General features: G+C 69.6%; 1 protein-coding gene across 1 annotated transcript; it reads left to right on the top strand.

Annotated features, from left to right (window-relative positions):
- Positions 1-425: 425 nt before the first annotated feature.
- Positions 426-13,555, top strand: SEMA4C (semaphorin 4C). Its single transcript, XM_077805792.1, has 14 exons — positions 426-537; positions 5,312-5,460; positions 5,829-5,891; positions 6,196-6,294; positions 8,634-8,730; positions 8,900-9,016; positions 9,460-9,611; positions 9,845-10,020; positions 10,294-10,438; positions 10,710-10,932; positions 11,229-11,344; positions 11,596-11,753; positions 12,032-12,102; positions 12,723-13,555. Exons 1-14 carry the CDS (start codon positions 426-428, stop codon positions 13,553-13,555), a joined length of 2,511 nt encoding a protein of 836 aa, XP_077661918.1.
- The last annotated feature ends 7,446 nt before the right edge of the window (positions 13,556-21,001 follow it).

Below are 21,001 nucleotides of genomic sequence, written 5' to 3'. Positions count from 1 at the left end.
AGGGAAGAGAAGCCAAGAGCTCCTGTGTGTGCCTCCCTCTCTGACACTGGGCAAATCCCCCACCAGCCTGCCCTTGGATCTGGGGGTAGGGCTGCCCCCCATGGTCGTTTCCTAGCTGGCTGGGTCAGACCCATTTACTCTTCCATGGGGCTGGGGCTGGCTTGGCAGGGAGTGCTTTGCGGGGGAGGGTGGGGGGAATCTGGGGCTGGCTCAGCCCTCCCCCCCCTCCCATCCCCCCCCCCAGCTAAGTGTTCAGAGCAGACGCATCTCAATGGTTCCCTTGTCCCGGTTTCCTGCCTGCCCACGTGCTTTGGCTCCTCTGCCCTTGGCCCCCCGTAACTTGCCCGTCTCTCGCCGCCAGGCCCCCGGAGCAGCGAGTGGAGCCGGGCGCAGGGAGGCCAGACCCCAGCATGCCACGGGGCAGCATGGACACCAGCCTCCCGGGCCTCGCCCTGCTCACCGCCATCTGCCTGAGTGTGGGCACCACCGACACTGCCTGGTGGAACCTGGTGCCCAGGAAAACCATCCCCTACAACGGTGAGTGCACCCGTGGCCGGGCCGGGCGTGGCCGGGCTGGGGGGACGTGTCGTGTCTCTGTCGGGTGGTGCCCAGCCCCGGCTGAAAGCACAGAACCAGTGCGGTGCCCTGGGCTGGGCTGGGCTTTTTGGCGTTAAACTGGCTGATAGAGGATGGGGGGGCAGCAGAGGGTCTGTGGAGGTGTGGGGCTGGGAACACCCCATCAGACAGACCCCTGGAGCCTGTCCCCAGGAGCATCCGCCCCACGGTGCTGAGCTGGGATCCTAGCGACTCAGGGCAGAGGGGCCTGGAGGGATGACAAATTTTAACGAAGAAGTCGAGGGTCTGGCTCCGCAGTGCTGAGATTGGGGAGAGGTGGGGGGTCTGTGCGTGTCACTGTCAGGCTCGCGTTCCTGGCTCTGCAGCCACAACCATCTCTCGCTGTTTAAAGGGGAATGCACTCGCGTGATCCTGGGACTCCAGGAGCTGAGGCTTTGAGGAAACCCCCAAATCCTATGTGCCTGGGGCAGGGCCAGTCCCTGGCTCGCTGTGCAGTGAGGGTAAGGGGCCAGCAGTGTCCCTGTGCTGGGGGGCAGCTGTGGAGAATCCCTGCCTTTGCGGGGGGAAGCTCCCAATCCAGCCTGTACCCGCCCCAGCAGAGGAAGGCAGGCCCAGTGGTTAGGGTGCTAGCTGGGACTTGGCAGACCTAGGTACAGTTCCCTGGGCAGCCATGGCCTCCCTGTGTCCCACGGGAGTCCCTGGAGCCTGTTCCCTGGGACGGGAGCACGTCCCCCCCACCCCCTCTGGGTCTGACTCGAGGGGCTGGAGCGGGGAGCTGGGAGAGGCAAAGGACAGGGTAGGAGTGACTGCTGCAGTTAAGCTGGGGTGTGCTCAGCCCTGGGGCCCCTGGCTGGAGGGGGGGGGGGCGGGGGGGAGGACACGCCACAGTCGCTCTGAACCCTGTTTGGGGGTGAAGCTGGTTTGGGGAGCTCAGGCCCCAGTACCGGGCCCATTGCCCAGAGGGGGTGTCTCCTGGACTGTGCGTGGGGCACAGGGCAGCACCTGTGGCCCTGGCAGCCTGGCCCCTCCCTTGGGGGCAGCCCGTCCCTTTGCATAAATCTGGCTGGCACAGCCGGGCCATGGTGAGTCGTGACGTCCGGGCGCTGCTGGCGGGCATCTCCCGCTGGCATGGGATTGGGAGCCCCCTCCCCTCCCAGGACCCCCAGCAGCAGCCTCCCTGCCCTCCCACTGCGTGGGTGGCTCCAGCTGTCTGCAGGAGTTAACACTGGCCAGACCGGGAGCTCTGTGGGGTGGGGCGGGGGCCTCCGTCCTGCTGCCGGGGTGACCCCCCCCGGCCTGGCCCCCATGGCTGGTTTGGCCTGTCAGCCAGCTGCTCGCCCCCTGGCTCCGTGGTACCTACGCTGGGGTCCCCAGACTCTCCCTGCCTCCCCCTGCCCCGGCTGGTGGGAAGGGGGCCTGGCTGGCCCCAGGGGGCTGCCTCTCCAGAGGTGACATCAGGTGTTTGCACCAGCCCCGGGCAATGATCTCATCCTGTTTGCTGCTTGCTGCCCTCCCCAGGGCTCCCCTCCATCCTGCGCCCTGCTGCTCCCCCAACGCAGGGGCTGGGCCCGGGGGCGGCGTCCCTCCCTCGTGCCCACAGCCCCTCCTTCGGCTCCTGCCGTGCGGGGCGGGCGCCCGGCCCTTGTGCCCGCTCTGCTCTCAGTCTCTGCTCCCTGGGCGCTCCCCCCTCGGTCCCGTGGCGCGGCACAAACCCGTCTTCGTTCCCCGCCTTGGCGCTCGCTCTGGGGGGCTGACGGCCCCCGTTGGCGCGTGGGCGGGGATGTGTCATGAGGCGGTGCCCCTCGCTCCCGACCCGCAGCCCCTGCTTCTGCCAGGCTCTCTGCCCCCAGGGCTGCTCAGAAGCTGGCCCCGCTGTGCCCAGGGCAGGTTTCCTCCTGGGCCCCCTTCAGCACTCGGCCTCTGCAGCCCCCCCCCCCCCCCCCCGTTCCGCCCCCCGGCTCTCTGGGCACCCCAGTCCCTGCAGGAGCTGAGACGCACCAGCCAGCCTGGGGTTGCGCTGGGGCTGGGTGCTGCCCGCTGGGTCCGTTTCCCAGGCCCCGGCCTGGCTGTGGGGTGGGAAGGGGGTCGGGGGCCCTGGCTCCTCGCCAGGGGGCCCAGCGCTGGCCTCGCCCCACAAGCGCGGCTGGTGCCCGCTCTGCCCGCTGCAGGGGGCTGGGCCCATCCTCTCGGGTGCGGCTGCCCGTGGCCTGTCTCCCCATATGGTGGGGGCTGGGCAGTGCTGCGGGCTCCCCTCCCCCGCCCAGCCGAACCCTGGGCTGGTGAGTGGGGGAGGGAGGCTGATTGAAGCCAGGTGCCCGCTTTGATCAGCCGCGGCGCTGTGACGGGCTCTGCTCCCCGGGTCTAATGGGCCCCAGCTGGCGGAGCGGCCGAGCCAGCCCCCTCAGTGCCGAGGCCCCAGGTTCTCCATCTCCCCTGGGAGCCCTGATCTCCAGGGTGCCAGGGGGTCTCCCCCACCTCCCAGTGCTCCTGGCCTGTGCCGAAGGAGTCTCTGGGTGTTCGTGTGGGGGAGCGGGTGCGACCGTCTCTGGGGAGGCTCATTCCCTGCGTCCAGTCCCGCTTTGCCTATGTCACCTCAAGGTGCCCATGCTGCCCGTCTGCGACTTTAGGCGCTGGGGATGCCAAGTCTGGCAGGGTCTGTGCCCCAGGGCATGGGGGCAGCGCTGGGGGCAGGGGTGAGCTGGCCACGGCGGTTCCAGCTCTGGCTTGGAGCCTGGTGTGCGGCGCCGTGTCTTGCATTGATGTCTGCGCTCGGCTGCCCTCACCCCGGGTTCAGGATCCAGGGAGATGCGGCCTGGTTGGACCTCCCCATGCCAGCTGGCGTGTGTGTATTTGGGAGTGTTGTACATGGCAGCGTCTAGGAATCTCCCTGTGCCCCTGGTGCCATCGTGCCAGGCGCTGTACAGACCCGGACTGCAGAGCCGGTCCCTGGCCTGGGGTGACGTGCTCCTGGGTTGGGGATTGGGACACAGGAGGCTTCCTGGAAGTGGGGGGGGGGGGGGTGTCCCTGTTTCTCCCAAGGCTCCAGGCCAGTGTGAAGCGATCCGTACCCTGGGCCCTCTGCGCCAGCCTGGGGGATGGGTTTGTATCGGGGGCTCACGTTGCGGCTGGTAACACGACCGGGCTGGTGCTGGGTTTCCTGCCATCAGCTTGGCCCAGCTCCGCTTACGGGGCCGGAGCTGCTGGTCCCAACTTCCCTTTCCAGTCTCCCTGCACCGGTCCCTGCGGTGCCCCAGGAAGGCAGAGCGTGCAGCCCCCAGCGCTGTGTCCAGCGTGGAGCAGAGCGAATGGGGGGGCTGTGTGGGCGACAGCCCCTACACCCCCCAGCAGTGCCTGGCAGATCTCCCTCCCCCCAGCCCAGAGTGGCTGGAGTTAGCTCTATATGCCCCCCCCCCCCCCCCCCGGCTCCACTCTCCCCATCAATGTGCCCTTTCTCTGAACAAAGCTGGCCCTGGGGGCTGGGCTGGGCAGGGGCGGCAAAGGGCCCCTCTGCCAGGGCGCCAGGCTGAGCACTCTCCGGTTCCACCCGGCGCATCCCCGACAATGGCTCCCTTGTCCAGCCAGCGCGAGGAGCGAGCGGATCCCTGGGGGGTAAGGGGGGCTTCCGGGAAGGGGCTGGCGCCCGGGAAGGGGCTGGCTGGTCCCACGTGAGCTCCCCCGGCCCAGGGCGCTCAGCGGGTCTCTGCGCCCTGTGGGGCCTGGGCCCCAAGGAAGGGGCACGTTAGAGCTGAATTTGTCTCCAGGCTCAGGGCGTCTGTGGACGAGATCACAAGCTCAGGGCTGTTCCCAGCTGGGATAGCAGCTAGCGTGGGGGGCTGCGGGCTGGGAGTGAGGAGCATCGGTGGAGCTTCCGTGAGGACCCCAGGGTTGGGTTAGGCTAGCAGGGGGCTGTGGGTCGGGAGTGAGGGGCACCGGCAGAGCTGGGGGGAGGACCCCGGGGCTGGGCTAGCAGGGGGCTGTGGGTCGGGAGCGAGGGGCACCGGCAGAGCTGGGTGGGTGGTAGGGTGGGGCTGCGGGTCAGGAGTGAGGGGCACTGGCAGAGCTGGGGGGGACCCCGGGGCTGGGCTAGCAGGGGGCTGCGGGTCGGGAGCGAGGGGCTGCCAGCCATGACAGTGCAAGGAGGCAGCAGCCGCTTGCCTGGCCCCATTGCCTGTCCGGCCCCATCTCTGCTGGGGGCTGTTGGCTCTCAGGGCAGGAAGCGGGGGGCGGCTGGGGCAGTTACACTCCTGCTGGCCGAGAGCGAGTTGTCTCCAGGACGCCCTTCTCTAGGGTTTAAGGTTCATGGAGCCTTGTCCTGGGGCCAGCTCAGACTCGGCCTCGTTCTCTGCTAGCCTTGGCCCCTGGGATCCCTCAGCACCTGCCCCCCAGTGGGTGGGATCCCCCCTTGCCCTACAACTGGTTGGTCCAGTGCCAGGGGTGCCAGCCAAGCAGCCAGCAGGACCCCTGTGACTCCTGGATCCCGCCTGCCCCCAGGGTGCAGCCTGGGAGTGAGGGACTCGCTCGCCCTCGCTGGGGCAGGGTGTGGGGCGGGAGCCCTGGCATTACCACGCGGCTCTGGAACTTGGGGCCTTGCAGCCTCTCTCCGGGCCCCTCGGCTGGCACTGGGCAGCAGGCGGCCTGGGTCACAGTGGTGGTGCCAGGCCATGGTCTGGCCCTGTGCCCCCAGGAGCCTGCAGGCCCCCGAGTGCCCTGACGCCCTCCCGTCCCCTCCCCGCAGAGCTGAAGGACGTGGCGAAGCGGTTCTCCAAGGCGGGCGTGTCCCACTACAAGACGCTGACGCTGGGCGAGGCCGAGAGGGTGCTGTACGTGGGTGCCCGGGAGGCCATCTTCGCCCTTGCCACTGGCACCATGGAGCTGAAGGCAGCGGTAAGAGGGGGGCGGGTCACCACAGGGCCTGGGAGTGGCCCCCAAAGCCTGGCGGTGCCCCCCATCTAGGGGGACGGAGCCACGAAGGGTCTGGCTGGCCTGGGGGTGCTGGTTAAACAGCCCCTTGGGGAGCGGTACCCCCTGCTGGGCACCCCCTGAACGCGGGCGTGTTCTCCTGGCCGTGCCCTGGGCTGGTTGCTGGGCACCTCCTCTGCAGGGAAGGGGGGGTGGCTCTTGACCCAGCTAGGGGCCCCCCCAGATGTCGGGGAGGGTGGAGGGCTGAGCCCTGTGTGGCTGCAGGAGATGGGGGGTGGGGCAGGACCTGGGGGGCTGGTTCGCCCCTGACCCCACTCCCTCTGGCTTGGCAGATCTCCTGGGAGGCTCCGGCAGAGAAGAAAGTGGAATGTATCCAGAAGGGCAAGAACAACCAGGTACGTCAGCTGGGCACAGGGGGCCCCGGCTCCCCCCGCCCGCCCCTGGCCTCGCCCCCTGGGCAGGGCCCCCCCTCCTGAGCCCACGGGTCTGTCCTGCAGCCCCTACTGCGCGTGGGGGGCAGGTCCCGGTGCGGCAGGGTGACGGCACGTGCCACGTCCCTCCCCGGGCTGGGGGAGCTTGCGGGGTCCCACATCCCCAGGCAAGTTCTGCTGGCTCCATGGCCAGCCCTTGCCCTGGGGAGGGGGGGGAACCCGGATAGACCCCCCCCCCCCGCCCACTAACCAGCCCCTTTCTCCCCAGACCGACTGTTTCAACTACATCCGCTTCCTCCAGAGCTACAACAGCTCCCACCTGTATGCGTGCGGCACCTTCGCCTTCCAGCCCAAGTGCACCTACATCGTGAGTACGGCCCGGAGCTGCTCCTTGCCCCGCCCCCCCGCCCCGCCCCCTGCTGGGCCGGGCCCGGAGCGGCTCCTTGCCCCGCCCCCCCGCCCCGCCCCCCTGCTGGGACGGGCCCGGAGCGGCTCCTTGCCCCGCCCCCCCCCGCCGCGCCCCCTGCTGGGCCGGGCCCGGAGCGGCTCCTTGCCCCGCCCGCCCCCCCCGCCGCGCCCCCTGCTGGGCTGGGCTGGGCCTGGAGCGGCTCCTTGCCCCGCCCCCCGCCCCGCCCCCCTGCTGGGCCGGGCCGGGAGCGGCTCCTTGCCCCGCCCCCCCCGCCCGCCGCGCCCCCCTGCTCAGACGGGCCCGGAGCGGCACCTTGCCCCCCCCCCCGCCGTGCCCCCTGCTGGGCCGGGCCCCGGAGCGGCTCCTTGCCCCGCCCCCCCCGCCGCGCCCCCTGCTGGGCCGGGCCCGGAGCGGCTCCTTGCCCCGCCCCCCCCCGCCGCGCCCCCTGCTGGGCCGGGCCCGGAGCGGCTCCTTGCCCCGCCCGCCCCCCCCGCCGCGCCCCCTGCTGGGCCGGGCCCGGAGCGGCTCCTTGCCCCGCCCGCCCCCCCCGCCGCGCCCCCTGCTGGGCCGGGCCCGGAGCGGCTCCTTGCCCCGCCCGCCCCCCCCCGCCGCGCCCCCTGCTGGGCCGGGCCCGGAGCGGCTCCTTGCCCCGCCCCCCCCCCCCCCCGCCGCGCCCCCCTGCTGGGCCGGGCCCGGAGCGGCTCCTTGCCCCGCCCCCCCCCCCCCGCCGCGCCCCCTGCTGGGCCGGGCCCGGAGCGGCTCCTTGCCCCGCCCCCCCCCCCCCCGCCGCGCCCCCTGCTGGGCCGGGCCCGGAGCGGCTCCTTGCCCCGCCCCCCCCCCCCCCGCCGCGCCCCCTGCTGGGCCGGGCCCGGAGCGGCTCCTTGCCCCCGCCCCCCCCCCCCCGCCGCGCCCCCTGCTGGGCTGGGCTGGGCCCGGAGCGGCTCCTTGCCCCGCCCCCCGCCCCGCCCCCTGCTGGGCCGGGCCGGGAGCGGCTCCTTGCCCCGCCCCCCACCGCCCGCCGCGCCCCCTGCTCAGACGGGCCCGGAGCGGCACCTTGCCCCCCCCCCCCGCCGTGCCCCCTGCTGGGCCGGGCCCGGAGCGGCTCCTTGCCCCGCCCCCCCCGCCACGCCCCCTGCTGGGCCGGGCCCGGAGCGGCTCCTTGCCCCGCCCCCCCCGCCACGCCCCCTGCTGGGCCGGGCCCGGAGCGGCTCCTTGCCCCGCCCCCCCCGCCGCGCCCCCTGCTGGGCCGGGCCCGGAGCGGCTCCTTGCCCCCGCCCGCCCCCCCCCGCCGCGCCCCCTGCTGGGCCGGGCCCGGAGCGGCTCCTTGCCACCGCCCGCCCCCCCCCGCCGCGCCCCCTGCTGGGCCGGGCTCGGAGCGGCTCCTTGCCCCGCCCGCCCCCCCCCGCCGCGCCCCCTGCTGGGCCGGGCTCGGAGCGGCTCCTTGCCCCCGCCCCCCCCCCCCGCCCCGCCCCCCCCCCCCCCGCCGCGCCCCCTGCTGGGCCGGGCCCGGAGCGGCTCCTTGCCCCGCCCCCCCCCCCCCCCGCCGCGCCCCCCTGCTGGGCCGGGCCCGGAGCGGCTCCTTGCCCCGCCCCCCCCCCCGCCGCGCCCCCTGCTGGGCCGGGCCCGGAGCGGCTCCTTGCCCCGCCCCCCCCCCCCGCCGCGCCCCCTGCTGGGCCGGGCCCGGAGCGGCTCCTTGCCCCGCCCCCCCCCCCGCCGCGCCCCCTGCTGGGCCGGGCCCGGAGCGGCTCCTTGCCCCCCCCCCCACGCCGCGCCCCCTGCTGGGCCGGGCCCGGAGCGGCTCCTTGCCCCGCCCCCCCCCCCCCGCCGCGCCCCCTGCTGGGACGGGCCCGGAGCGGCTCCTTGCCCCGCCCCCCCCCCCCCCGCCGCGCCCCCTGCTGGGACGGGCCCGGAGCGGCTCCTTGCCCCCGCCCCCCCCCCGCCGCGCCCCCTGCTGGGACGGGCCCGGAGCGGCTCCTTGCCCCGCGCCCCCCCCCCGCCGTGCCCCCCGCTGGGATGTGCCGGGACGGGAGCGGCTCCTTGCCCCGCGCCCCCTGCTGGGACGGGATGGGGGGAGCCGGGAGCTCCCCCTGCCCCATTTCGCCAGTAGAGGCTGGGAGTCCCAGGTGGCGAACGAAGCAGGGGATGCTGACAGGTGCTGCCCGCTGCGTGGGCCGGGGTGGGGTGGAGCCGAGCCGTGGGGCGTTCTCAGACCCGGCTGTGGGCCCAGCACAGCCCCGTCTCTGCAGGCTGTGTCCCGCCGGGCCCCACTGACCCTGCGTGGGGGGCATCTCTTTCAGGAGCTGTCCAGTTTCTCCCTCAACAGGCTGGCCTTCGAGGATGGGAAGGGGAAGTGCCCCTACGACCCGGCCAAGGGCCACACGGGCCTCATCGTGGGTAGGTGGCGCCCTTTGGGGGGGGGCTCTGCTGGGGGCCCGCGGGCTGGGCCGGGGGGTGTCCGGCTGGGCTGGGATGGGGCCTAGGGTGCCCGTGCTTGGGGTTGGGGGGTGGGGTGGTATTTCTGCCCTGTGCACCCAGTTAACCCCTTCTTGGCCATGCCGTCCAGATGGTGAGTTGTACTCGGCGACACTCAACAACTTCCTGGGGACGGAGCCCGTGATCCTGCGTAACCGGGGCCCCCACTACTCCATGAAGACGGAGTACCTGGCCTCCTGGCTGAATGGTGAGGGGGGGGCACAGGCCTGGGGGGCTGGCTGAATGGGTGGGGAGAAGGGCCCCGGGGCCACAGCTCGCACAGTTGGTCCTGCAGCCCCCTTTCTGTCGCGGGAGGGATTCTCACTGGGGGGGGGCTCTGAGAGGAGCCCCCTTGGGCCCCCCAGTACCAGCCCATCCCACTGTGGGTCTGGCGAGCTGTAAGGCCTCCTCCTGGGCTCCTGCTACCCAAGTCTGGGTCTCTCCCCATGTGGCCTCTGGCCGGCGGGGAGGCTGCATCGCTGAGCTGGGGGCTCTGGGGGAGCGGGTCCTGCAGCAGCCCGGGGGGGCCATTGGAGGGGGCGCAGCAGGGCATCTGGCACCAAGCGTGACGGCTGGGGGGCCCGAGCGGGGAGCTGGAGGGATGTGGGGCCCAGGAGCCCTGGTCTCATGTGCCCCCCGCCCCCATTGCAGAGCCCCACTTCGTGGGCTCAGCCTACGTGCAGGAGAGCGTGGGCAGCAGCAGCGGGGACGACGACAAGGTCTACTTCTTCTTCAGCGAGCGGGCCGTGGAGTACGACTGCTACGCCGAGCAGGTGGTGGCCCGGGTGGCCCGGGTCTGCAAGGTACGGCCGGGAGCTGCGGCCACCAGCCCTCGGGGAGGGGCCCCCAGAGACGCTGCGGCGTGGCTGGAGCCCGGGGGGCCGGGCCCTGGGGGGGGGGTGGACCCTGGTGGTGGCTCGGTGTCGAGGGGGGCAGGAGAGCTCCCGGGGCTGGTGCCAGGCAGGCTGGGCCAGGGCATGGGGCTCTCGGGGTCTGGCCTGTCCCGGCCCCTCACGCGGTGCCTCCCTCTGCCCAGGGGGACGTGGGCGGCGCCCGGACCCTGCAGAAGAAGTGGACGACGTTCCTCAAGGCCCGGCTGGTCTGCTCCATCCCGGAGCAGCAGCTGCATTTCAACCGGCTGCAGGCCGTGTACACGCTGGGCGGGGCCGGCTGGCGCGACACCACCTTCTTCGGCCTCTTCCAGGCTCGCTGGTGAGCACGGCGGGCGAATGGGGAGCCCCGGGCCACTGGGCATCCCCCCAGGCCCTGCTGCCTCCGTCCCACCTCCACAGACCCCCGCCCCTCCGCAGCCGGTGCCAACCCCGTCTCCCCAGGGCTGCCCCCCAACTCTCATACGCCCCCCCGGGCCAGGGAAGAAGCTTTCCCCTGGCTCCCTCCCATCCCCCAGGCTCTGCCCCGGCCATCCCCCCCCAATCCTCCCAGCACCCCCAGCCCCACGCTGGGTCTCACCCTCCCTCCCCACAGGGGGGACGTGGACGTCTCTGCCGTCTGCCAGTACCACATCGAGGACGTGCGCAAGGCCTTCGAGGGGCCCTACAAGGAGTACCGGGAGCAGGCCCAGAAGTGGGGCAGGTACTCGGACCAGGTGCCCAGCCCCCGGCCTGGGGCGGTAAGTGCCACGGGGACTGGGGGGACCCAGCCATCACAGCGGGGAGCGCCAGCTGCTCTCATCTCTGCCAGGGACCACCCCCCAGAGCAGTGCCCCCTTGGGGGCTGGGTGGGCACTCACCAATCCCCACCCCAGGGCTAAAAGGGGTCCCCCTCCCAGCACGGGCACTTCAGCTGCCTCTGCCCCCCAGGCTGCCAGCTAAGCTATGCCCTGCCCCCCAGGTTGGTGGTGTCCTCTGCCCTCACTTGGTGCCTGGCCCCTCTCCCCGCAGTGCATCACGGACTGGCACCGGCAGAACGGTGTAGCCAGCTCGCTGGAGCTGCCGGACAACACGCTGAACTTCGCCAAGAAGCACCCGCTGATGGACGAGCCGGTGCTGCCATGCCACAACCGGCCCCTGCTGCTCAAGAAGGACGCCAACTTCACCCGGCTGGTGGTGGACCGGGTGCGCGGGCTGGATGGGGCCTCCTACAACGTGCTCTTCATTGGGACAGGTACCCACCAGGGCTCTGCTCCCCCTTCCCCTTCCCTCGAGAGGCTCCGCTCTCCCCCACCCCCCGCCACCAGCCTGGGCCCAGCCTTGCCCAGCGGGGGGTGCGATGGGGGGAGGGGCCGCTTTGGGAGCTGGTGAGCATGTGATGGGGGGGCAACCTGGGAGGTGCCTCTCCCAGCTTGGGGTGGCCGAAGCGTTACTGGGGGCACCGTGGGGATCCTGCAGGAGTGACGAGGGCTGCCCGGGGCCCCTCCCCTGCGCACGGCTCCCTGCAACCCTGCCCTGCGGCTCTTCCAGGTGATGGGTGGCTCCACAAGGCCCTAGTCCTGCCCTCCCGCGTCCATCTCGTGGAGGAGCTGCAGGTCTTCGAGCCGGCGCAGCCCATCGAGAGCCTCGTGCTGGCCCGCCAGAAGGTAGGGGGCGGGGCACCTTGGTGACAACCAGAGGGCAGTGGGGGGCGGGGTAGAGCACAGGGAGTGTGTGTGGGATGGGAGATGTCCTGGGCTGTTGAGTGCCGGGATAACAGGGGGTGCCGTGGGGGAGGGGGCCAGGTGTGGGGGGGATAACCAGGAGGCTGTGGGGGGAGGGAGGGGCACAGGGTATGGGCAGTGATGGCTCTAGGCTGCTCCATCTGCAGTGATGTGTGTGTCCCTGCCCCCCCCAGAAGCTGCTCTTTGCCGGATCTCGCTCCCAGGTGGTGCGGCTGTCCCTGGCCGACTGCGCCAAGTACCATTCCTGCGCCGACTGCGTCCTGGCCAAGGACCCCTACTGCGCCTGGAGCCGCAACGCCAGCCGCTGCCTCCGGGCCGACGGCGCTGACGGGTGAGGGGGCCGCGGGCTGAGGGAGGGGTCATGGCCTGCGGGCCGGACGCTTCCCATGTGGAGGGCAGGAAGGGGCTGCCCCCTCCCAGAGGGCCCTGATTAGCATCTCTCTGCCCTGCCCTGCCCTGCCCCGCCCCGCCCCACCCCACTGGAAGGTCTCCTCCTCCCCCCCGGCCGGGCTCTGGCCCCCATCCGGAGCAGTGACTGCCAAGGGGCAGTGACTGGCTTGGCGCCCCACGGGGACAGCTGGGGCTGTGCTGAGTCTGGGTCTCTCTCAGGTCCCTGCTGGTCCAGGACGTGGTGAACGCGGACACGGCTCTCTGCAACCTCCTCCGAGCAGCCCCCTCAGGTGAGAGGACACCGGCGCCCCTCCCCAGGCTGGGAGCCAAAGGGGCTGGGGGGGACATGCACCCTGTTAGCTTGGGGGGCCCCCTCTCAGCGCGGGCTTGGGAGCCAGGACTCCTCTCTGTGCCTTAGTTTCCCCAGCTGGACAGCCAGGCTGACGGGTGCTGAGGTACCTGCCCGGAGCTGAAGCTGCCCTGTGCTGCAGGGTTTGGGTTCCCGTCCCAGGGCCTCTCCTGGGTCATCCCCAGGACCTGGGTGAAGGGCACTTGGCCCCTGGGCTGTCAGGCCAGTCCATGACTCGGCCAAACATCTCCCGTGTACCCATCCTACAGGCCACAGCCACCCCCCATTGCCCTGCCGGTCGTGGCACAGCCCAGGTGCGTCCATGTGCCCAGCTCCTGCCGCGGCCTTTGTGAAACCCGCAGCAACGTCAGTGCCCACGGGGCACACACTGTCTCCAGGCTGGTCCCTGCAGCCTCAGCAGAGAGGCCTAGGCCAAGCCCTGAGGCTGGCATCGCCCGCGGGGCATCCCTCTGGGGCAGGGCTGTGGGATGGGCAGAGGGCTGGTGGGAAGGGGGTCCAGCCCCCACCTCAGCCTGACCCCTTCTCCCCTCTGTCCGGCAGTTAAAGTCACTCCCAAGAACGTCACGGTGGTGGCCGGCGCAGACCTGGTCCTGCCCTGCCGCCTCACCTCCAACCTGGCCCGGGCACGCTGGACCTTCGATGGGCGGGAGCTGGCCGAGGACCAGGCCTCGCTGCTGTACGACGCCCACCTGCAGGCCCTGGTCCTCCTGGGCGCGGGCCCCCAGCACGGTGGCGCCTACCGGTGCTTCTCGGAGGAGCAGGGCGCGCGCCTGGCGGCCGAGGGCTACGTGGTGTCGGTGGTGGCCGGCCCGGCCGCCACGCTGGAGGCCCGGGCCCCGCTGGAGAGCCTGGGGCTGGTGTGGATGGTGGCAATCGCCCTGGGCGCCCTGTGCCTGGTGCTGCTGCTGGGGGTGCTGTCCCTGCGACGCCGGCTGCGGGAGGAGCTGGCCAAGGGCGCCAAAGCCGCGGAGAGCACCCTGGTGTACCCCATCGAGCTGCCCAAGGAGCCCTCCAGCCCCAAGTTCGTCCCCAGCGCCGACTCGGACGAGAAGCTCTGGGACCCGGCCAGCTACTACTATTCGGACGGCTCCCTCAAGATCGTGCCGGGCCGCGCCATGTGCCAGAACGGCTCGGCCACACCCTCGCCCCCTGCCAACGGCATCCCCGGGCAGCCCCTGGCCTCCCCGCCCCCGCACTCGCCCAGCCGCATCCACCTGGGCAGCATCCGCGGATCCTCCTCCAACGGCTACATCCGCCTGCAGCTGGGGGCCGAGGAGCGGCCCGGCTACGGCGACCTGGCCGAGGAGCTGCGACGCAAGCTCCAGCAGCGGCAGGCGCTGCCCGACTCCAACCCCGAGGAGTCCTCGGTGTGAGCCCGGGGCTGCGGGCCTCTGGCGCAAGGCGCGGCTACCTCAGACCCGGCCGGGGGCCCCGGGCTCCCCCGCCCCGCCCCGCCGGGACGCTTTTGCATTTCAGGACACGCGTGGGACCCTTTCTCGAACGACCCCCGTGGATTTCGATACCCCGGGGTGGGCGTTTCACTGGATCGGGCCCGTTCCGGAGTCCGCCCCGGCCCTGGACTCTGCCCCCCTGGCTGGGCCCTGGGGGCGGCTGGTTGAGACGCACGGGCAGGTCCTGGACGGATGGAGGGGGCGCACGAGTCTGCCCCGGATCCTGGGTGGACGGAGCCTACTTGGGACCTGGTGCCTGGAGTGGATGCTGGCTGGATTTTGGAGGCCGGCTCGCCCGAGAAGCACGGCCTGGTGCTGTTGGCTGCTTGTGACTGCCCATCCTGGCTGGCATGGCACTGGCCGGTGGGCGCTGGCATGTGGGAGCGAGGGCAGACCCTGAGCTGACACAAGACGCCCTCCCAGTAACGTTGGGCAGGACTGCATTGCATGCTGGGAACGGGGCACCCATCCCCATTACCTGTGGGCGGCAGTCCTTGGAGAGGAGGGGGGGAAGTCGGCTGTGGCCCCCCGAAGCGGGTGATCTCCCATGCCCCACAGCCTGCATGCTGGCGATGGGCCAATGGTGTCCTTGTGCCCAGGTGGGGGAGGGGCTGGTGGAATGGGGGGCTGTGTTCCTGTGCCCCCCCAGGCCAGCTCAAACTGCAGAGATGGACTTGGTGACTTGGCGGAGGAGTGGAGGAGGTGGGGTGGGGGTCACCAGTGTAAATACCCCCCCACGCACCCCGCCTGGGTCCCTGCCCCTTGGCCAAGCCAGTTCCTGCCCCACCTACCCCCCATCCTGCACGCCAGCTGCCCCCCTCTCCCCATCCATGTAAATAAGCAACAAGGACCCACCCCACCCCTGTGTAATTTATTTGTTACGGAAATATATTTATTGGCTGTAAATATTGGAGTATTTTTATATTAATAATAAAAGGGAGAGAAACCCCAGCCGGTGCCTGTTGCCGTGTGTGGGGGGGGGCTGGTAGGTGTCGGCAGGTGCTGTGTTCTGCTCCCGGCTCTGCTGGGGTTGGGGTGGGTTTGAGAGAGACGTGGGGGTGGGCAGTTGGGCTGAGTGGGGGGGGAGGGGGGGGACAGCACTGCATTTTGTAGTTAGCGCATCACCCTCCCCACGCACCCCCTGGGGCTTGGCCTCGCTGTCTGTGCCCAACCTGGGCCCTGCACCCCCTGCCCGAGGCGCCCGGGCCAAAGCGCGGGAGCCCTGCCTGGGCTGGCGGAGGGCTGTTCCCGGCCCCCGGCCTGTGAGCTCATGGAAAAAGGAGCGGGCGGCCTATAAAAGGGCATTGAGTCTTCCCAGAGTGGAAAAAGCCAGCGCTCCCCTGGGAGCTGGCCTCCCTGCCAAGGGGGAGGGCTGGGCCCTCGCCGGGCCTGGAGCACTCTTAAAGCGGCAGCCGCAGGGTCTCCGCCTAATCCGTGCGGCGGGGTGGGAGGTTTCTGTGGGTTGGGGGGAGCCTCTTGCAGCTTTGCCTCCCCACCCCAGCCCCCTCTGTTCCCACCCCTCTTGGGATCAGTGCATGGGCTGGCTGGGATCCCCCCTCCACCAACACAAGCTAGGGCCCCTGGGTTCCATGCCCTACTCTGGCACCGCCCCCCATGGGCCCAGGCTCACGGCCCTATGGAGAGGGGCCTGATCCTGCTGCAGCCCCATGGGGACAGGCATGTGTGGATCTGTGCTGTGCTCTGCCTGCCCTGGGGCATCAGGCTAGGGGGGTTCAGGGCACCCCACTGATCATCTCGCTCGCTGGCCTTTGAACCCTACCCCTCCTGCCGGCTTTGCAGCCCAATCCCAGGGTCCGTGCCTGCAGGCGCCTCTCAGAACTGTGCCCCCCCCGCCCCAGCATGTGACAAGCTCTGCCTTGAAAGCCCTAGTCCTTCCCTTTCCCCAAACCACAGAGACTGAAAGATCCTGCTCCTCTAAAGCACAGGTGCAGCTTAGAACAGTCGTTGCAACCTTGTCACTCTCCAGATGAGCTGCAGCCAAAGCAAGTGCTAACCTGCTTAGCCCTTTAGAGGCAGAGCCAGTCTATAGCTGAGACTTTCTGGGCAGGGCCAGCACCCTGCTCACTGGGGTGTGATGTGAAAGTGGGGGTCGGGGGTTGCCAACTGCCCAGGGTCCCCCAGGAGCAGCCCTGTGGGGTAGCTCTCGGGAGTCTGGCCAGGTGCTTGGTCCCTGCTGACAGCTGTCCGCTTTGCAGGGCCACCCCAGCGCTGGTGGCTCTCGGGGCTGGCTGGCCCAAGCCCCAGTCGATCCTGGTTAAATCCACGCGAACGGCCGGGCTCTGACTCCCCCAAGTCCAGAGTGTGCAGCGCCCGGGGGGACCGGCGCCATCCTGCTGGGGGCGCTGTGCGCTCAGGGCCTGGGGATGGGCGGGGCTGTCCTGGCCCCCTGCAGTCCAGTGCCATAGCTCCCCCTAGTGGTGGGTGGAGGAGCAGGTACTATTGAGCCCCGTACAGACCCTCCCAGCCTTTGCTGGAGGGGCAGTGGACCCTGGCCAGCCCCTTTGCTAGGGCGGGGGGAGGCCATGTGCCATGCTGGGCCCAGGCAAAGGATCTGCTTTTGCTGGCCCTTCGGCACTGGGGCAGGGGTGCTCCGTGGGGAGGGTGGAACAAAGCAGGAAGGTGGGAGGGGAGAGGGTCCATCCCCTCCTGTGGTGCAGTGAGGCCTTCCCCTCCCTTCCTGGCCGGGCGGCTCCTTCCCATGGCCATGCAGCACCAGGACACGCTCTCCAGGCCTGGCGCCACGTCCTTGCTAATTAATTACCGGAAACAGCTGGAGAAAGCGGAGCCAGCAAAGGGGGGTGTGCATGGGCCATCACCCCATCCCTCCATAGCTGGAGAGCTGCCCAAACCGCTTCCCTCATAACTGATCCTCACGGGAGCGTAGCATTGCTCCTTCCGCCCACCTCTTACAGCTGGGGAAACCGAGGCAAAGCCAGCTCAGGCCACCCAGCCTGTGAGCAACCAAACGAAGAGGAGAACCCAAGAGCCCTGACTCCTAGTCCTGCCTCCGAGCAGGTGGCTGGGGTAGGTCCCTGCCTCGGACATGCGAGGGGCTACACTGCGCTCCAGGCGTGCAGCACAGCGGATGTGGCCATGCTGGGCCCTTGCCAGCTGCACAGTGGCTGGGGGATGTCAAGGAGGAGTGGGAGGGAGGCAGGAGCTGCCAGGAAGCCTGGGCTGTGGGACAGAAGGGTGTATGCTGGGGGGCGGAGCTGTGTCCTGATGCCAGATCACCCCTCACCCTCCCAATGAGGGGCCCCCCCAGTGTGGCTGTCTGTGTACACTGGGCCCTGCCAGTGGGGTTTTGCTGGGCCTGCTCTCAGAGCCCCCAGCTGGTGGTGGCCATGCCAGGGGCCCGCGGCAGGCTCCCACGGGCCGCTCCCTGAACCCGAGGAGGGCTTTGTGCCATGCCGTGGTGGCTCTGCCTTTGCACGTCCTCACTGGCCCTTTATCTTCCTGCCCTGACGAGAACTTCTGGGAAGCAGGTTGTGTAACAGCGGCGTGTCCCGGGGCTGGGCTGCTCCCCACCAGCCCTCCAAGGGGTGACCTTCTCACGGGGCTGCCCCAGGGTGGGCGGAGCCCCTCGGCAGGCAGATCACCCCTCTGCCTGCTGGGGTTCTGGGGTGGGTGGGACAACAGGCAGAGGGGTGTTTCTAGGGAGACCCCAGCCCGGGTCGAGCCATCGGGTGCTGGAGAGGGGCAGGGGCACCTGGTGCCATCTGGGGGCACCCTCCCCCATTGCAAAGGTTAATGAATTCAGCCCCCCCCCCCCCAATATTGCACTCCTGGGGACACTGGGGTTCTGGCCAGGGGCTGCAGCGCCCTCTGCTGCCTCCACGGGTGGTTCCCATTCCAGTCTCCTGCCCCTCTCTGCCATGGGGCCTGCGGCCAGTAGGACCCCGGCACTGCTTTGTGGGAGGGGAGCGGGGAACGTGACGGAGCCCCAGGCCCCGAGCGAGCAGAGACGCACGAGCGTGCGTCAGACCCAGCCCAGGGCCGCTCACTAAGGAAAACAAACCCGAGCTAGGCTGGGAAAATAAGTGTCCCATGAGAGCGCCGGGCGCGTTCCCAGCCTTGCCCAGCTGGCCCCGCCGAGCGAAGGGGGCAGCGCTGGGAATCCTGGCGGCCAGGCCCTCCCTGGAGCGCAGCTTGGCCGCTGTCCAGCTGGCAGGGCTGGGGGAGGGAGATGGGGTCAGGCCCGGGGAGAGGGTCACAGGTTTTCCCAGCACTGGTGCCTGGCTCAGTGGGGTTGGGCCCAGTCCCCGATGGAGACGCAGGGATTATGCTTGATTATGGGAAATGGGGCTGCAGAGTCCCCTGGCCTCACAGGAAAGCGCCAAGGGTCCGTGTTGTCTCCATGGCTTCTCTGGCCAGCCTGCTCCTCCCACCCTGCTGCCCCTAGACCTTGGCCCCACGCAGAGATGGACGTTGCTAGCCATTCAACTGTGCTGATGGGGCAGGTCCCCTGGCCCACGCAGGTCTGGGGCGCTCGTTCCTTCACACCCACCCCACGCAGGAAGAAGCTTCATAAGGAGGAAAGATACAGCAGCAATCGTGTCTAATGGTTAAAGCATGGGGCTGGGCGTCAGGACGCCTGGGTTCTGTTCCCTGTGCTGGGAGGGGTGTGCGCTGTAGTGGTTAGCACAGGAGAGACAGTCAGGACTCCTGGGCTTTATCCCCAGCTCCATCACTGACTTTGGCTGACCTTGGGCAAGTCCCTTCCCCTTGCTGTGCCTCAGTTTCCCCAGCTGTGAACCAGGACTAACAATACTGACTCAGCTTTGCAAAGTGCTTTGAGTCTCCCCTGTCCGGAGGAGTTGGCACAATCATGGCTAGGGGTTGGAACAGGGCTAGGAGTCAGGACTCCTGGGTTCTATGCCAGGCTCCAGGAAGAAGCACAGACTAGTGGTTAGGGCAGAGTGTCAGGACTCCTGGGTTCTAGTCTCAGTTCTTCCACTCAGCGGCAATCTTGTGTGTCCCAGGTGAATCGGTGACTCCGTGGCGGGGGCAGGCTCCGTCTGGCCTCTCCTTCCTGGCGCTGCCCTGTAGGGTCGTTTCCCCTGAAGGAATTAGGCTCAAGGGAGAGGCAGCTCCTGGGGGGAGCCCAGCTCCGCTCTCGTGGCCCCGGCTTCCCAGCCTGGGAAAGGGCAGCTCCTCGGGGCAGGGTTATGCAGCCCTGCAATTAATGGGAACCTGACGCAGGGCCTGGCTGCTGGCACGTCACCGTCAGGCTACGGCAGGGCAAGCGCTGCGGCTCACTGTGGGAAAGGCCAGGTCCCCCTGCACCAGCCAGCCGCTCCCCCGCCAAGCCCCAATGGGAACCCCGGTGGTGATGCCAGCACAACCAGCCCCAGGGAAGAACAACCCCCTCCTGTGGCCCCGGGACAGGTGCGATCTCTCCAGGCTGGCCCTTTCCTGGCTGGGGGAATGGCTCGTCTCCTTTCCTCACGGCCCCGCAATGCCAGGGCTCCCCGGAAGGCTGAGAGCTGCCAGGGGGGGAGGGGGGGGCGGGGGCTGGGGACCTGTGCTGGGCCAGCAAGAAACGGCTGGAATGTGCCCAGTGAAGATCCTTCCCCTCTGGGCTCTTCCCAGCCCGCCCCAGAGCTGCTGGTGGCCCATGGGGGAGCGTCACCCTGGCGATTCAGGCCTATGGGTGCAGCTGGGTCTCAGCCAGGGGCCTAGGCCCTCAGGGGGGGATCATAGAATCATAGACTATCAGGGTTGGAAGGGACCTCAGGAGGTCATCTAGTCCAACCCCCTGCTCAAAGCAGGACCAATCCCCAATTTTTGCCCCAGATCCCTAAATGGCCCTCTCAAGGATTGAACTCACAACCCTGGGTTTAGCAGGCCAATGCTCAAACCACTGAGCTATCCCTCCCCCTTGAAAGATTCCCCCCCCACACCTCTTTGCAGCCACCTCCTGAGAAGCGTCTCTTGTTTACAATGGGCTGGAACTGCCCGCAAAGTACCCACAATGCGTCGCTCGGCCCTCCTGTCCCGGCTGGCACGTTGCTGGCCCTGTGGGAAATCGCTAGTCAACAAGCTGCACTGGCCTGTTGCCATGTGGAGCAGCTGGCACCTGCATGCAGCACCTGGGGGGCCAAGTTCCCTGCCCCTCCCGGGCACCGTGAGAGGGGCCTGGCAGGCTCCAGCAAGGGGGATAAGCAGGTACCGGTAACGCCACTGACCGGAGAAGGGCCCAGCCCATTTCCAGAGCCTGGGGCGCTCTGACCCAGCCAGCTTCCAGCAGACCAGCTTGCAGCGCGCCATGGACCAGACACGGCTGGCGTACACCTGGCACCCCCGCCAAGGCCATCCGCTGGGATCCGTCGCAATCCAGCCTGCACCCAGGACACAGAGCTCCCGGGCTGGCCTTCCTCCCTCTCCAGGGCTTGCATTAGCTCAACCCCAAGGTGAAGTCCCTGCACACCTGTATGACAGCTGCACCTCGCAGTCCCGGGGGAGATCAGGGGCGGCTGAGCCAGGCCCTGCACAAACACAGAGTGAAAGACAGACCCTGCCCAAAGCCATGTAGACCAGAGAGACGGGGAAGGTTCATTAGCCCTATTCTAGAGGGGGAAACTGAGGCAGGGGGGCAGTGACTGGCCCGGGGTCACCCAGCAAGTCCACGGAAGAGCTGAGAATTGAACCTGTGCCCCAATCCACCTCTGCAACCACCACACCTTCCCCCAGGGCTCCATGTCAGGGGAACCCACTCCGAGCAAGCGGCTGCCTGGCCTCCCGCTCACCCCAGGCTGCAATCAGAGGGCCTGGCTGGGCCACGCCAGCGCCGGATGTGAGCAGCAGCCCACGGCTCTGAACAGAGGCTGTAATTAAGCCAAGGAGCTCCAAAATGACAGGCACCCGGGCTGCATCTGGCCAGGGCTGCCTGTCATTTGGGGTCAGGGCTCTCCCCTAACGGGAAGGCTAGTGGGTTAATTTCAGGGTGCACTAGGCAGTGTGTGGGGAGCACTGGGCGACGGCTGCAGAGGGTGCCAGCCAGGACGCTGGGAGGGACTGCCCTGTCTGGGAACCCCACCTCACGTGGGGTTACCAAAGCACGCCAATGGCTGCTGAGCCACTCCCTGCGTGCCCCAGAGGTCACCGGCCAGATGGGATAAGGCCCATGCTACAAGAACCATGGGACGTGGGCCTTGTCCCACTGGGGAGAAGCCTGGGGGGCATCTGAGCCGCCCCACCGTGTTTGACGCAGGCCCATCTGGTGGTGGTGCGCATTCGGTGAGCTGGGCCATCCCAACCCTCCCCCTGGTAATTTACACTGATCGGCAGGGCTGCCACAGCTGGGAGGCCAAGGGCTGTGGGGCCGGAGCTCCCCCTTCAGCCAGG

This window comes from Eretmochelys imbricata, chromosome 26 (genome assembly GCF_965152235.1).
Source record: "Eretmochelys imbricata isolate rEreImb1 chromosome 26, rEreImb1.hap1, whole genome shotgun sequence".
NCBI classification, from domain to species: domain Eukaryota; kingdom Metazoa; phylum Chordata; order Testudines; family Cheloniidae; genus Eretmochelys; species Eretmochelys imbricata.
Note: the sequence above shows the minus strand (reverse complement) of the source record. Positions and strands in the feature narration are given on the sequence as shown.

Bases quoted from the DNA above. Each gene is read 5' to 3' on its own strand.
- SEMA4C (XM_077805792.1), top strand. From the start codon at position 426: ATGGACACCAGCCTCCCGGGCCTCGCCCTGCTCACCGCCATCTGCCTG. The intron at 8,731-8,899 runs GTAGGTGGCGCC...CATGCCGTCCAG, and splicing joins CCACACGGGCCTCATCGTGG to ATGGTGAGTTGTACTCGGCG. The intron at 12,103-12,722 runs GTGAGAGGACAC...TCTGTCCGGCAG, and splicing joins CCTCCGAGCAGCCCCCTCAG to TTAAAGTCACTCCCAAGAAC.